Raw genomic sequence first — 15,436 nt, 5'->3', positions numbered from 1 at the left:
AACTAAATTTGATCTCCTGGGATTTTCACACAAAACAGTCTCTAGAATTTACTCAGAATGGTGCCACAAACAAAAAACATACAGTGAGTGGCAGTTCTGCAGATGGAAACGCCTTGTTGATGAGAGAGGTCAACAGAGAATGGCCAGAATGGTTCGAACTGACAAAGTCTACAGTAACTCAGATAACCACTCTGTACAATTGTGGTGAGAAGAATAGCGGGCTGGCACTGTTTTGGTGGCACAAAGGGGACTTACACAATATTAGGCAGGTGGTATAAATGTTGTGGCTGATCGGTGTATATATATATATATATATATATATATATATATATTATATACATATTTATATACATATGTATAGCGCTAAAATGGTACTGTCTCTAAGAATAGCAGCAGTTTAGCGAGATTCACAGAAGTGTTTTACCACATCTGTACTATGTGTGATTATAATTTATCTTTATTTTTATTTTTTGATCAACAACTGATAACAGAAAAGATATTAAAAGAGACATTATAAATGAAAATGGATTGCGTGAATCTCATCTTTGGATGCACATTACATGGAACGAGTCAAACCAAACTTTAACTCTCTGTAGCTATTGAAATCCAACAGATGCTTTACACTGGTCTGAAGAGCCATATGTGTTAAAACAGAAAATGTTGTGAAAACAGTCTGTTGAACAGTTTAACAAAAAGCAGAGTTGAAGTGAGTGAAATCTGAACATTTAGCCAGCGGCTAATGACAGACATTTTTTAGTCGCATTGATTGAAATTTGATGGCACATGCAAGGGATTTAAAGGGTTGAGGACATACTTTTGCATGTATTTTTTCTCACAAAACTGCGATGGAGGCTTAAAATATATTTATTTTATTTATTTACTCATTTATTTTTTGTTCCACAGTGACTGGACTTTTTTCAGTGGTGCTTTTGGTCAGTAAATACTTTAAGTTTAGTTCACACAAAAAGGAAAATTCTGTCATCATTTACTCTCATGTTGTTCCAAACCTCTATGACTTCTTCTTTCATGGAACACAAAAGGAGAAAATATTTCAAGCTTCAAAAAGGATGCAAAAGTATCAAAAAAGTGGTCCACACGACTTGTGTGTTGTATTCCAAATCTTCAGAAGTCATACGAAAGCTTTGTGTGCAGAACAGGCTGAGAATTAAGTCATTATTCACTGATAATCCTCCCCTATAGTGAGCTGTTAACTGCTGTGACCAAAGCACTGAGTTAATGAATAAAACTTGAACCGATTTAATCATTCAGACTGGTTTTGTGAACTGGATCTACAACCAATACAATGAAAAGTCTTGACCAAAAAAAATAAATAATAATAATTCAGATATCCTTCAGAAATCAGATGAGCACGGGGAGAGCGGCTTAAAAGAGCCACACCGCCAGCAGTCGGAGTGAGAGAGAAACAAGTGTGCAGCATTGTCAAACTGTTTCCATTACATGTTGAAGCTATTGAGTGTTTGTTTATTTTTGAGAGTAAATTATTGAACTGAGTGAAAACCCTGAAAGAGTGTATCTGCTGCACAGAAGAGAATAAAACACCTACCTGAACCAGGAAAGCTTGCTTCTTGCCTCCTCCTTCCATTGAGAAGTGTTACACTGGTGCCGAAACCTGGGATTAGTTCGAAGGTGGACGGAAGTCGCCCCGTAAGCCAGGAGGCTTGTTGCCGGCAGTTGTTGAGCCACGAGCTGGGCTTCCCCGGACAACAGCGGAATAAGTGGGCTGCCCACTGGCCGAGCGGCCAGCCCCAGATCTCGGCGGTGTGTTCAAAGAAGTGGAGGAACGCCTCGGGGTTGTCCGCCGTCCCCATCTTCTGTAACGCAGGCGGGGGCAATGGCGTTTGGATGTCCGGGGTCACGGCTGGGGGCACCTCCTGGCTGAGGAGGCTCCGGATCGCCTGCCGGTCCTCTGCTTGAGCGCGTAGGAGTTCCACAAACCGGTGATCCTGATCTTGCCGGAGCTCAAGCAGGGTTTGCTGGTGGTTCCGATGTAAGCCAGCGAGAGCTTGGAGGATCTCAGCCAACTGGGAGGACTCTACCGGGGCGTACAAACCTCATTCACCACCACATCGAGACCGAGCCAGGGGTCGTGGTACGTAGCCGCCCCTACCGATTACCCGAACACCAGAAGAAAATCGTTCGGGAAGAATTGGATGCAATGATCGAAACGTCTTCTCCACACCGTTTGGTTTACACCAGTTTGTGACACTTCCGTTCAGTTTGTTTGGAGCCCCGGCTACGTTTCAGCGGCTCATGGACCAAATCCTCAGACCGCATTCAGCTTACACCGCTGCCTATTTAGATGACATCATCATTTACAGCAATGATTGGCAGCGGCACTTGCAACATCTGAGGGCGGTTCTGAGATCGCTGCGCCGAGTGGGACTCACAGCAAAGCCAAAGAAGTGCGCGGTTGGGTGGGTGGAGGTACGGTATCTGGGGTTCCACTTGGGCCACGGGCAGGTGCGTCCCCAAATTGACAAGACAGCAGCGACTGCGACCTGCCCGAGACCCAAGACCAAAAAGGGGGTGAGACAGTTCCTGGGGCTGGCCGCTCGGCCAGTGGGCGGCCCGACTTATTCCGCTGTTGTCCGGGGAAGCCCAGCTCGCGGCTCAACAACTGCCGGCAACAAGCCTCCTGGCTTACGGGGCGACTTCCGTCCATCTTCGAACTAATCCCGGGTTTCGGCACCAGTGTAACACTTCTCAATGGAAGGAGGAGGCAAGAAGCAAGGTTTCCTGGTTCAGGTAGTCGTTTTATTCTCTTCTGTGCAGCAGATACACTCTTTCAGGGTTTTCACTCAGTTCAATAATTCACTCTCAAAAATAAACAAACTTCTTCACAAACACTCAGTAGCTTCAACATGTAATGGAAACAGTTTGACAATGCTGCACACTTGTTTCTCTCTCACTCCGACTGCTGGCGGTGTGGCTCTTTTAAGCCGCTCTCCCCGTGCTCACTGAAATTAGAGACAGGTGTTAGACATAATTTAGCTCAGGTGTAAGCGCCCTTACCGCTTTCTCTCTCTCCGGAGAGATGCTTGACCACGCCTCCGCTGCCACATTCTCCTTTTGTGTTCCAAAAAAGTTATATGGGTTCTGAAAGACATGAGGGTGAGTAAATAATGACAGAATTTTTATTTAAGGGTGAACCATTCCTTTAATGTCTCACTGTGATTAATCCAAGTCCTCACACAGATTCATTCATACAAGCCCCATCGAGGAACATGGCACAAGCCCAGCAACAATAGGGTGGAACACTAGCATATAGACCTTCCATAAACGCCCTCTCGTATGATTTCAAGGGGAAAAAATTGTTGTCCATGATTGGCACCCTTGTAGACATAAAAGGAAGAAAGGATCACGTATTACTTAGTTGCCCATCATTTCGCAGAAGTTGTTTTTCCAAAGGGGCCTACAGATCACCAATTGAAAGGGTTGGCACCCTGCAGCATCTTGGTGTTATTAGTGCATTGCTCAAGGACCCGATAACAACACAGCAAGAGGTATTAACAGGCTTTGCATTTGCAGTCTGGATCCTTAAGCATTAGGCTTCCAGCACCACTTCTTTCTCACAATATGTACATAATTGGAATCAAGCCTTATCCTGTGTTTATGCTGAGTTTCTTTCATGGAAGTCCTCTATTTCAGACAGAAAAGTCAAAATTTTGCCTTTGGTATAGGATTATCAGTAAATGCCAAATATGACGCCAGTTCACCAGTCATTCTTCAGTAATTTTTAGCTGAATGAAAATTAAGGTAAAATAAAATGATTCCTAAAATAAGTCACAGTGAAACATGTATGAATGCCATTTCATTAGATAAAATATAAAACCAAGTGGTATCTGCAAACTAACTTAATTTTCCTATTTATATTTTGCCATTACTTTTAACCAAGTGGTTCAAAGGCAATTTTTAGTGGGTGGATGTATGAAGTTCATAGTCAAGTTCACAATGGTGCCCTAGCAGAGTATCACACCGGATGAAGAAAGTGCCTAAATAATTCTTAATTTTGAACATTATCTATTATTTTATCATTTGAAAACCTAACACACAAACACACAAACAAACAAACAAACAAACAAATAAATTATAAACAGTCTGCAAATTACAGGAAACACTTCTGTACTCAATTACTGGAAACACTGCAACTCATCACAAATCTATAAAATAGTCTGACATAATATCACTATATCAAAAATGTAGCAAACATCCTCCTCCTGATCTCCACTGAAAACCCTTTGCATTCAGTGATGAGCCAAATGCTTTTATGAGTTAGCTCATCAGAGGGGGTTAATTGGAATGGTGACTTACATCTCAAATATGTGTCAGTTTTGTCTGGGAACAATGGCTTCATGTTCAGAATTAATCGTCTAAATCTGTTAACTGACCTTTTCAGGGCTTGCAGATCACACACTGCATTGCAAGAAGGAGATGCAAAGTTCAAAGTGTTTAAATTGGTTTCACAGATAATGCGCGACGTGTGCATTAGCGTTATGGTGTTGAGAAGGTTGATATCTAGTAAGAGGCATAAAAACATACCGAAAAAAGAAAACTTTGGGCATTAAAAAACAAGATGATCTGTATAAATCCTCAGATTGACCAAAGAGTCATTATTATATTCCTTCCATTATTATCTTCCTGTTATCAAATTATCTTCCTTTGTCCTTCGCCAAGAATACCCAATATTATATTATGTAACAGCCCTTGGTATGTCCACCACATGCAAGGGTTGGAATATATGATGCTTAGCAAACTCATTAAGGCAACTATACTTCCAATTAGTTAGTCCATAAATCGCACAGTTTTCCTCATAATAGATATCTCAATTCTGAGAAAATAAGGGCCCTTGCACAGTGAATGGTGCCTGCATCGGGTGCCAAAGGATTGTTTCTGTCATTGGTTGTAAATCTCCTTTAGCCTTACACTATTTTACACACTGTAAAATTCTCCTTCACCAATTGCATTCATTTCTTCCCAAGAAGGAACAAATCTCTGACAGAGCCCTCTCTGTTTACAAGGGCTTTGCTTTAATGTCCAATCATATATCACAGCCATGCATGAACATCTCTGAAGGTGGTTCTTGGAATAAAGGAGCAATTGACCTCCTTTATTTCCAAAACTAGACATCCAAATCTAGTGTTGGATAAATTTGTGATGAGTTAAAACATATGAATATTTCATCAATGCTGCATGTGGGAAATCTCTTTGGGATATGACATAGTGAGTGAATGACATCATGTGTTTAACCCTCCAGTATGATTGTGGGAGATAATGTCATTGACATCTTGCAATATTGTAACTAAAGGAATGTATAGTGCATGCCTTAATGTGAGCTTTTTTGTTTTCAACCATATGAAACATAAAATATTCTTACGTTTTTCATGACATCTTTAATTCTTTGATAGAACATTAAGTATAACTGTATCGAAAGTGTTACATACAGTAATGTAGTGATGTTCGTTAATGTTCTTAATGAAAACTATTATTACAGCATGCATTTTTTTTTCAGATTAGGTTTTATCAGTGGTTTCAGATGTTTTTTTTTTTTTTGAAGGTTTCATTTTATAACAATGACTGTATATCAGTGCAACAGTTGCTATGCAGTAATAATGCAGACTTTGCCATGCTGTGACTCATTCCAAATGTCTCCCTTGCTGTCTTGTCTATAATGCTCCTCTGCCCTCGCCATTCAGACTGAGCAAGGCCTCCCAGGCATTAGTGATTTATCCATAGCTCATGCTATGCATGACTAGTCTCATTCTTAAGGGCATTGGGATAGCATCAATCCCCCTACTCTCAATGTACACTCACTCTCTTTGAGATTCATGCAAACATGTCAGCACATACCCACACAGTGAGAAATCAGTTCTGCAGTCACTATTAACTGCACAAACACATGTTCCCCAAGGGGAGTCTATGTGGAAAACAAAATGAATTGTTTAAATGCTGTAAACAAACATGCATCTAATTGCACTGCATTACAGTTAATTTTATTCATGTATGCTGCAAATGTAGATGAAAATGGGACAACCTTTATACAGCTAATTATTTAAAGCCAGAAGCTTTTTACACCAAGTGCAAATAAAAATAGATGCTAGTTGCACTAAGTGCAAATAGTGTTAGGTAGCAACAAAAAGCATAAACAAACATGTGTCTAATTGCCCTGCATTGCACTGATTTTTTTTTTTTTTTTTTTACATCACTAAAAAATGATAAAGCTTTACCATAAGGTTGTATTTGTTACAATAGTAAATGCATCAGGTATCATGAACTAACAACGATCAATATTTTTACAGCATTTATTATTCCTGGTTAATGTTAATTTATGAATTAACATACAGTTGTTCATTGTTAGTTCATGTTAGTTCAGAATGCATTAACTAATGCTAACATTTACAACTTTTCATTTTAGAAAGTATTAGTATATTTTGAAATCAACATTAACCTTAACTAAATGAACATAAAAATAAAAAAATGCTGTAAAATTATTGCATTGCAAAGATATTAAGCATTAACTAATGTAGTTAAAGGAATATTCCGGGTTCAATTCAAGTTAAGCTCAATAGACACGATCTGTGGCATGATGATGATTACCATAAAAACTCATTTCGACTTGTCACACCTTTTCTTTAAAAAAAGCACAAATCTGGGATACATGGGGGCAAAAACCACTTAAAGGGATAGTTCAACCAAAAATTAAAATTCTCTTATCATTTACTCACCCTCATACCATCCCATATGTTTATGACTTTCTCTCTTCTGCAGAACACAAACAAAGATTTTTAGTAGAATATTTCAGCTCTGCAGGTCCATACAATGCAAGTGAATGGTGATCAGACCTTTGTAACTCCAAAAATCACATAAAGCAAACATAAAAGTAATCCATATGACTCTAGTGTTTAAATCCATATCTTCAGAAGCGATATAATAGGTGTGGGTGAGAAACAGAATAATATTTAAGACCTTTTTTACTATAAATCTCCCCTTTAACTTTACTTTCAGATGTAAAAGTGAAAGTGAAAGTCATATGGATAACATCTGTGTTTCCTTTATGTAATTTTTGGAGCTACAAAGGTCTGATCACCATTCACTTGTATTGTATGGACCTGCAGAGCTGAAATATTTCACTAAAAATCTTTGTTTGTGTTCTGCTGAAGATAGAAAGGCATACACATCTGGGATGGCATGAGGGTGAGTAAATGATAAGATAATTTTCATTTTTGGGCAAACTATCCCTTTAAAATGGAAGTGAACAGAGCAAATCCACAAATGTCAGAATACACTTTCAAAAGTATAGCCACAAGATGCGTGCTAATCTGACTTTAGTCTGATAAAATCACTAACTAACCTTTTCTGTGTAAAGTTATATCCAATTTTACAACTTCGTTGCCATGACGACCTAATATCGTAAACCCTAAAACAAATGAAAAATAAATGATGATTTAAACAACTTTACAGCTCAAATAATGCACAAGTTTTAACAGAAAAATGAATGCAAGTGCTTTTATAAAGTTATAAGCTTCACAATTCTGCCTTTTAAACCCTCCAACCATTGTAAGTACCCCACTGAAACCTAATTTTCTTTTCTTTTTTTTTTTTTTTAAGAAAAGGAGGTACAAATTGACATTATTTTTGTGGTAATCAACAGTATGCCACAAACGCTGTTGATTAAGCTTAACTTATATTAAATACAACCTTATTGTATTGTTATAAAACAAACAAACAAACAAAAATACTATTGGTGATCTGTGATGACCGTAAAGCTTGAAAATCATTGTTAGATCATCCCCCTATATGTTATAGTAATTTGCCACAGCTACATTATGGTCTAATCACCATAATGTCCCCTGTATTTTTGATCAAATCACATCATTTTTTTCTTGTTTGTTTCTATGGTAATGTATTTTAAAGTCTGGCTTTGATAAGCATGGGCGTGCACATCTGATTTGCATCCCGCTGGCAGTGTCCAAACTGCTGTGAGCTGCTGAGGGAGATAAATGGTGTTCTTGCTCTGTCACAGCATGAGAGGGGTAGCATAGTGCATGTTGTGCTTTTAAATAGTAATTGTGAGCACTGGCTGTAGCAGCATTGTGTTTACAGGGCTGGAAAAGGTTGATAAACATTTGGGCCTCTGAGCATCAGTGTTAACCTCTGTGCTGCTTTGGTGTAGTTATTTGTATGTCAAATAGAAAATGCTTTTGTGTACATTACAGTAAACAGCAGAATAGCTTGTGGGTTCAACATCATCCAAGGTCTACCAGATGTCAGAGGCAGAAATGAAAAGATTGCTGTTGTTATAATATTTAGGTTTAATATAATAGTGAGTTTATATAATGCTATGATAAGAGAGACATAGAAGTAAGTGTTATTAAATGTTTAATAGGTCAATAAATAGTGAGATATCGGATTAAGCATTATTAAATGTTCAATGAAGTCTAAATCTTATTTTAAAATTAACTTCTGTGGAGAGAGATAAAGAGATGTGTACTAAATTTAACTTCAACTCAGATGGTTGCTTGCTTACATCGTGTAAGAGCATGGCAGGTGAGGAAAGCATCATGTCACGTGGGGGGCATCCTCGCGCTGAGTTTAGAGGATGACAGCACGATGAGGTCATGCGGATGACGTAATGTTGCTAAACTGCAACATTACAAGTGAAGTCATACAGCGCGCCACCGTTTTCAAGATGACGTCATTTAGAATGAGCCCAGATTATTCAATTGCTGTTTATTTATTTTGGAAGCACTCTTAGGGGCCGTTCACACCAAACGCGTACTTTTGTCTAAAACAAGGTAGACGGACCACAACGAATGGAACGCAGGTGTCTCGAGACGCCTTTTTGAAAGCTGGCGTTCTTTTTAAACTGACAACGCGTCTAAAACGCGGCGCTCGAGACAAGACACGACGTAACGATAAAAGACGTTCGCCTAGCGCATGCGTTGCCATAAAAAAGAAGAACAGAAATAGAAAAACTGCGCCGACAGAAGCAGAAACGCATTATTATGAGATTGTAGGGTGAGTGTGAAATTTCAACTCAGCAAATTAAACATTTTCATGAGAAATTTGTCCTTGTGTAGCTACTAAGTATTAACAATTCAATAATAGGGTATAAAGAAATAACCCAAATGTTCAACAACATTCTCAGTAGTTTGAAAAGTGGGCTATTTTTATTTATTTATTTATTTTACAATGAAAAGGTAAATTCTTAGTTTATATAATGGGATAAATATGTACTTATATATAAGAAGTTAAGTTCATGTTTACATTTATAAAACAAGTGCATACCTTTTTTTTTTTTGTTTTTTTTGTTGCATACCTTCTTTCCTTGCCAAAAATGAAACAATGACGATGATGATGGTGTGACGCAACAAGCTCAGTAGATCGATGCCACTCCCTCCTCCAGGAAATTCAGCACATCAGCAGTGCTTCAGTTGAAGATGAGGATTCCACATCAAAGCTCTGAAAACTCACGCTGATGATTTCAGAAGTCACACGCCTCTGCTCTTTTGCATTCGCCTCTACAGACATTACATTAAAGGACGAAGAGCTGAACTTTTCACTGGATCGGGAACTTTGTCCTAGTTTCTGGGTGGAGAATTAAGACACGTAAGACTTTGCCAACACATTTCAAGCAGATTCACGGACAGTGTGCGATCCCAGGTGTGATATTCTGCACATGATCACAAGCAGCAGGAATAGCAGTAAGACTGTCCTGGACTTTTAGCAAGTCAGTATTCCGCTCGCGATATTTGAATCATATTCCTTTCCACAGCGAGTTTTTGTTTGTTTGTTTATTTAGTTATTTGATTGTTTGTTATTTTGTTTATGACGGGCTTTTGTATTGTACAAACCTGCATGATCGTTTGTCTCCAATATAATGTGCCAAATTTATTTACACGTAGACGCAATGTCTTGGTCTTTCTTCCAGAGTTAACTATCAGAGTAACGCTATTCTCATTCTTAGGGGCCGTTCACACCGAACACATACTTGTTGTTAAGTTGAAGCTGAGATCTTTTACTGAGATGGCACCATCCGCGTTTTTACCATAGGAGAGAGCGTAACCAGATCCCTTCTAATAATGGAGCTTGCAAGCTTAGCATATAATAGCATAACGCGGCGGACCCATCGACATCTGTGGCTGTACACTTGCGAGGAGAGTAGAGGCCGTTTTTTTGAATGGATGTCTGTGAAGGAGATGCTTCAGTGTGCTGAATAAACTGCTTTTGTGAGGAAATAGCTAATCAATTAATGCATTGACCGCCTGTCCGCTAATCTTCAACATGTTTAACTCAAAACAATCCTTTTGGAATTAACTATGAAGACACATACGTTTTTTGCGACAGGTAGGTGTCAGCTTACTGCTCTCATTTGTGTGTTATTCGCAAACGGTGACTTACTGCCATAATCTTACCCCCCCCCCCCCCCATTGCTTGAACGTATTACAAAACATGCCTCAATAAACAGCAACTTAATACAGTATTAAGAAATCCAAGTAGCAGCAAAACATATACTAAATAAATAAATTATAGCTTTAAAAAAAATAAAAAAAAAAAAAAATACAACAACTAAGGGAAGGGAAAAGAAGACAAAAGAAACCTACACAAGGGGGTTAATCATCAAAATACACCTCCAAAAGATTACACAACTTTAGGGCATTTTTGTTATGCATACGTTTTAACGATTTGTAGAAGACTTAAAAAAATCTACATTTATGTATATAATAATTGGCCAAAACCACAATATTATTAATAAAAAATTCAGCATCAGAATTCACTATCGTAACCATAGACATACAGGCTAGTTGACCGTTACCAGATACTATTTATATTTTTATTATTATTATTATTCATTTAAAAGACTTTGCTGTTAAGCTCTCTCCTATGATAGAACGGCGGAGGTTTCAGTTTCAGTAATTAAAAGAATCTCTGGCATAATGGTCATCTAGCGTTTTACGACAGCAAATCACCGTTTGCGGATACCATACAAATGAATGGTAAGAGCCGTAAACTGACATAGGTCTACATGTCACAAAATTGCCAGTGACAGTGTCTTCTCTTATTAAGCAACAATTTTATCAGAGTAAACTCCACATACAGTGGGTAATTCCAAAAGAATTTTTTTAGTGTAAAAAATATCAGTTAATTAAGTAATGAGCTGTTTCCTCACAAAAACAGTTTACGGCCTGTGGTCTCCTTGCCAGTGTACCGTCCATAGTATGTCTGGGGCCGCCGCGTTATGCATTTTATTGCTAATCTTGTAGGCGCTCGTTGTAGAGGGGCTCTGCTTGAAGTTCTCTTTAACTTGACACGACGTCTAAAAAACGTGACGCCGCTGCGAGATGCTGAAAAAATAAGTCAAATAAAACCGCATACTACCGCATGTTTACATAGGAAAAAGACAGCGTGGAAATTTGTTTTGGGGGCCTGAGGGCCCCATGCGCTTGGCTAAACCGACATCTTTAACCGTTGCTGGACTTTTCAGTGTTTTTCAGAGTCTCGCGCAGCAGCACCGTATTTATAGTCAACTTTTAAAAATGATTCTCGAGATACCTGCGTTCTGTTTTATTCGCTTCGCTGCGTCTAGGTTTTATTTTTTATTTATTTATTTATTTATTTATTTATTTATTTAGCCCAAGAACGCGTTTGGTCTGAACAGCCCAAGAGTGCTTGGCTTTCCCCCTTCTGTATCTGGAGAAATCTCAGGCTCCTTGATGTCAGTGTAGTAAGGAGGTAATTAATAAAAAAAAAAAAAAAAAAAACAAACAAAAAAAAATTGTGGGACTGGTGGAGAACATCAAAAGAGGAATTTAGCCCAAGGAGTGGGATTTCAGTTAAATAAATGATGTTGTTTAATACCATTATGCCTATGAGCAAGAATCTAGGTTGCTACAGGAGATGCTATCCCGGTATTAAGTAAACTTGCTTTTAATAAACGCATGAGCCTAATGATTTATTAGGGTTAAAATATACTTTCCCCCTCCTTTATTTTCCAGTTCTGTGCCAATTAATGCTCAAATGATCATGTAGGGTAGAACATAAGACCATGATTAACAGCATCTGGGCAATGTTTATCATGGCTTCACTAGATAATCAAAGTTTGTTTCTGCTCAAATAGTCAAACTATTGAGCTATCAGCTTTGAACTAGATTGGTACATGCTGCGTTAATAGTCATTTTGGTGAGCATTTGGTGTTATGTTGTTGATTCAAAATGGAACATCATCAAAGTTGTTTTGATATTTGAAACGAGGCTACATGAATGTATGATTTATTATCATAAGAGCCTTTCTGGAAAAAGGCTCAACTGGAGTGAATGGCCACTTGCCTGTTTCCCTCTATATTCATGTCTGATCTGTTTTTGTGTTTGATTATCTTATATGATGTTTGGTTCAGCAGCTGTCCACAATGCTCGAGGTGTCTCTGACAGATGGTGTGGAAAGCATTGCATTATGGGACCTGTAGTGGTGTACAGTATTTGCTGAATGCAGGGCAATGAAGCATGAGGTCTGATATACTGTACCTCTTAGTTCTCATGCATTGACCTCATATGGAGGGTGTCCTGATGAGTAGTTTTGCTCATTAGGGCACTTATCTGGCTGACACATTGTCACAGCATTGTGGAAATCTGAAACAGGTTTTAGATTTCGTAATATCATACAGAGTAAAATGCCAGGAAATTCTGTCTACACATGGGTGTTGCTGCCGTTGACAGGTTTGTGCAGGTATATAAACTAAACAATGTTGTGCATTGTGTATTTAACCTAGCATTTGAAGAAACCCAGAGGCACTGCTCACAGAAAAGAAAAGTCACAAATAAGATCTCCTTAACGTCTCAGTTGTTTCTCATAGACAGCCGGGAGATTAAAAACTGTTGCTTAAGTCTGCTGTTGCTTCTCAGAATTTTCTCCTGAGAATCAGACATCAGTAATCTCACACCTGTCTACAATCAAAAGTCAGCAATTTCAAAATGAACTCAAACACTTCTCTTCAAATTCTTCCTTGCTGGATTTTTAAATTACCGGAGCTTTGCTAATCACATTAATTTTATAGCTCTGAAGAATTTCTGTATATTAAAATGGTCTCATCTGTAACTTTTTCTTATTTGTTCTAAGGGATTTTATGAGAAACAGCTGAGAAAAAAATGATAATACATAACTGAGAACTCCCTTATGTCTCCATGAGCAATGAAAGAGCAATCTCTGAGCAGTAAAATTTTCAGCTCAGTGAGGAAATAAAGATAAAATGCTTTAAATTTGGTTCATCAAGGTGAAAACAGTGAAGCAGTCATGCTTTTCATTGACTTGAGCAAGAAATGTGATTTGTCTCCTTAGGGAGAGGAAGCCACTGTATTGAAAGAACAAAAGCTAATGTGATCGAGCAGAGTAATTCATTCCGAAACTGGTGTCATATTACTGCCTGATGTCATATTACTGCCAAAAAGTTTTTGTCCTTGCTCTGATAAAACCCTCTGTGCTGTATTGTTTATTTTCCATCAAGTGAGTCAGAAATGAGTTCTGTTAAGGCTAAGAGAGTAAAACTATAGTCCACATTCTTCTTCAGTATACTCATTCAGACTCAGTGTTCAATCAAAATTGTCTGTCTGAGAAGTTTTCCACACAGATGTTCTGCTCATCGCCATTTCTTTTCTGTTCTCTCTTTTACTCTCTCTTTCTCTCTGTCTGTGTCACTTTTTTCTCTTCTCATCGCAGAAAGATCTACTTCATCAACAAGAGAAATGATGTTCAGAATCAAGTGAAATGATGTAAGTGTCTCTAATTGGATTTTAATGATTGCCTTCAATTTGAGCATGGCTGCTTATGGCAAGCAGTAGACTATTAACTCTGTGTATTATTAATTACCTGTTTAGTGGTTAATGAATTGTTAATGAGAGGTAATTTTCCATTGCTGTAATTTAGTTTAGTTATTTTGAACTGTTCATGTGATCATGTGCACCTTTCATATTGCTCTTTGAGAAATAGAGTTTGTTGACACTTTCTCCTAATAATCTTTGTTAAACTCATAGGTTAGTTGTTGATAGTAAATAATCTTAGAAAGTTGACATGTCCAATGGTGTGACATGCTATACTCTTAACTAAAACTATTTTATGCATGCAGCTGTTATTAGCTCAAATTAATTTAGAGACTTAAAAATGGTTCAAACTTAAAAGAAAGAAGTAAGATGACATGTTACAGAACCTAAGATATGCACTTTCCCTTATACATTCATACTGTATACTGTACATTTACATCTAAAATTGTGATTAACAAATGTTAACCTAAAAATGTCCTTTTTGTGCTAAAATCTAAATAACTGGTTTTATTCAAGTAAGTAATTATATTTTACAAAAATGACAGTTCTCTCATCATTTACTCACCCTCATGCCATCCCAGATGTGTATGATGTTCTTTCATCTGCTGAACACAAACAAAGATTTTTAGAAGAATTTCTCAGCACAATGCAAGTGAATGGGTGCCAAAATTTTGAACCTCCAAAATCCACATAAGGGCAATTTAAAAGTACTCTAGATGACTCCAGTGATTAAATCGATATCTTCTGAAGTGGTATGATAGGTGTGGGTGAGAAACAGATAAATATTTAAGTTTTTTCTTCTTCTTGTTCTTTTTTTTTATTTCTTTTTTTAAATTTTTTTTTATAAATTCTCCTCCCTGCTCAGTCAATCTCCACTTCACTTTCACTTTCTAATTCTTCTTCTTCTGTTTTTTTTTGGTGATTTACATTCTTCGTGCATATCGCCCCCTACTGGGCAGGGGGAATAATTTATGATAAAAAATGACTTAGCCCAAAGAATGACACCTTTCATTACATGTCTGAAGATATGGATTTAACCACTAGAGTCGTATGGATTACTTTTATGCTCCCTTTAATTAGATTTTGGAGCTTCAAAATGTTGGCACCCATCTACTTGCATTGTGAGGACCTACAGAGCTGAAATATTCTTCTGAAAATCTTACTTTCTGTTCTGCAGAAGAAAGACAGTCATACACATCTGGGATGCTAGGAGGGTGAGCAAATCATGAGAGAATTTTCATTTTGGGGTGAACTATCCCTTTAACATCACTGAATCAACCTGAATTTAGTAGGCTTTTAAAATAGGTTTCCATTTTTAAGAGTTAGATCAGATAGAAATAGCACTTTAAGGTAAGAATCGCAGGTTGCCACTTTTTACAGTGCATACCCAGGTACAGGTTCATATTTAATATATTTTTGGCACAAATCGCATTATTCACGTATACAGTATATCACATATATTTAGAGGTACATCATACTTTATGCACCTTTCTCTGATCAGTAGTGATTCTAATGTCTGATGATCAATACTGATTTCATTCCTAGACAAATTAAGCATTCTTAAACTATAAACAGTGCATTTGAATCAAGATATCATTTTAAACGAG

The 15,436-nt window shown here is 37.7% G+C and overlaps 1 protein-coding gene across 5 annotated transcripts in view; it reads left to right on the top strand.

The window, feature by feature from the left end:
* The window catches only part of LOC127449395 (leptin receptor-like), a 91,916-nt gene that overhangs the window by 22,515 nt on the left and 53,965 nt on the right, over window positions 1–15,436 (top strand). Inside the window, exons 1-2 of one of the 5 annotated variants that reach the window (XM_051712789.1) lie at window positions 9,353–9,748; window positions 13,729–13,781. In XM_051712789.1, the coding sequence (XP_051568749.1) occupies window positions 13,777–13,781 (5 nt within the window). In that variant the 5' untranslated portion in view covers window positions 9,353–9,748; window positions 13,729–13,776. Of the gene's footprint in view, window positions 1–9,352; window positions 9,749–13,728; window positions 13,782–15,436 lie in introns of those variants that run through there. The other 4 variants (XM_051712786.1, XM_051712787.1, XM_051712785.1 and 1 more) reach the window with 4 other exon arrangements.

Source organism: Myxocyprinus asiaticus, chromosome 12 (assembly GCF_019703515.2).
Source record: "Myxocyprinus asiaticus isolate MX2 ecotype Aquarium Trade chromosome 12, UBuf_Myxa_2, whole genome shotgun sequence".
In the NCBI taxonomy this organism is placed as follows: domain Eukaryota; kingdom Metazoa; phylum Chordata; class Actinopteri; order Cypriniformes; family Catostomidae; genus Myxocyprinus; species Myxocyprinus asiaticus.
This window is presented reverse-complemented; position numbering and strand designations above follow the sequence as displayed.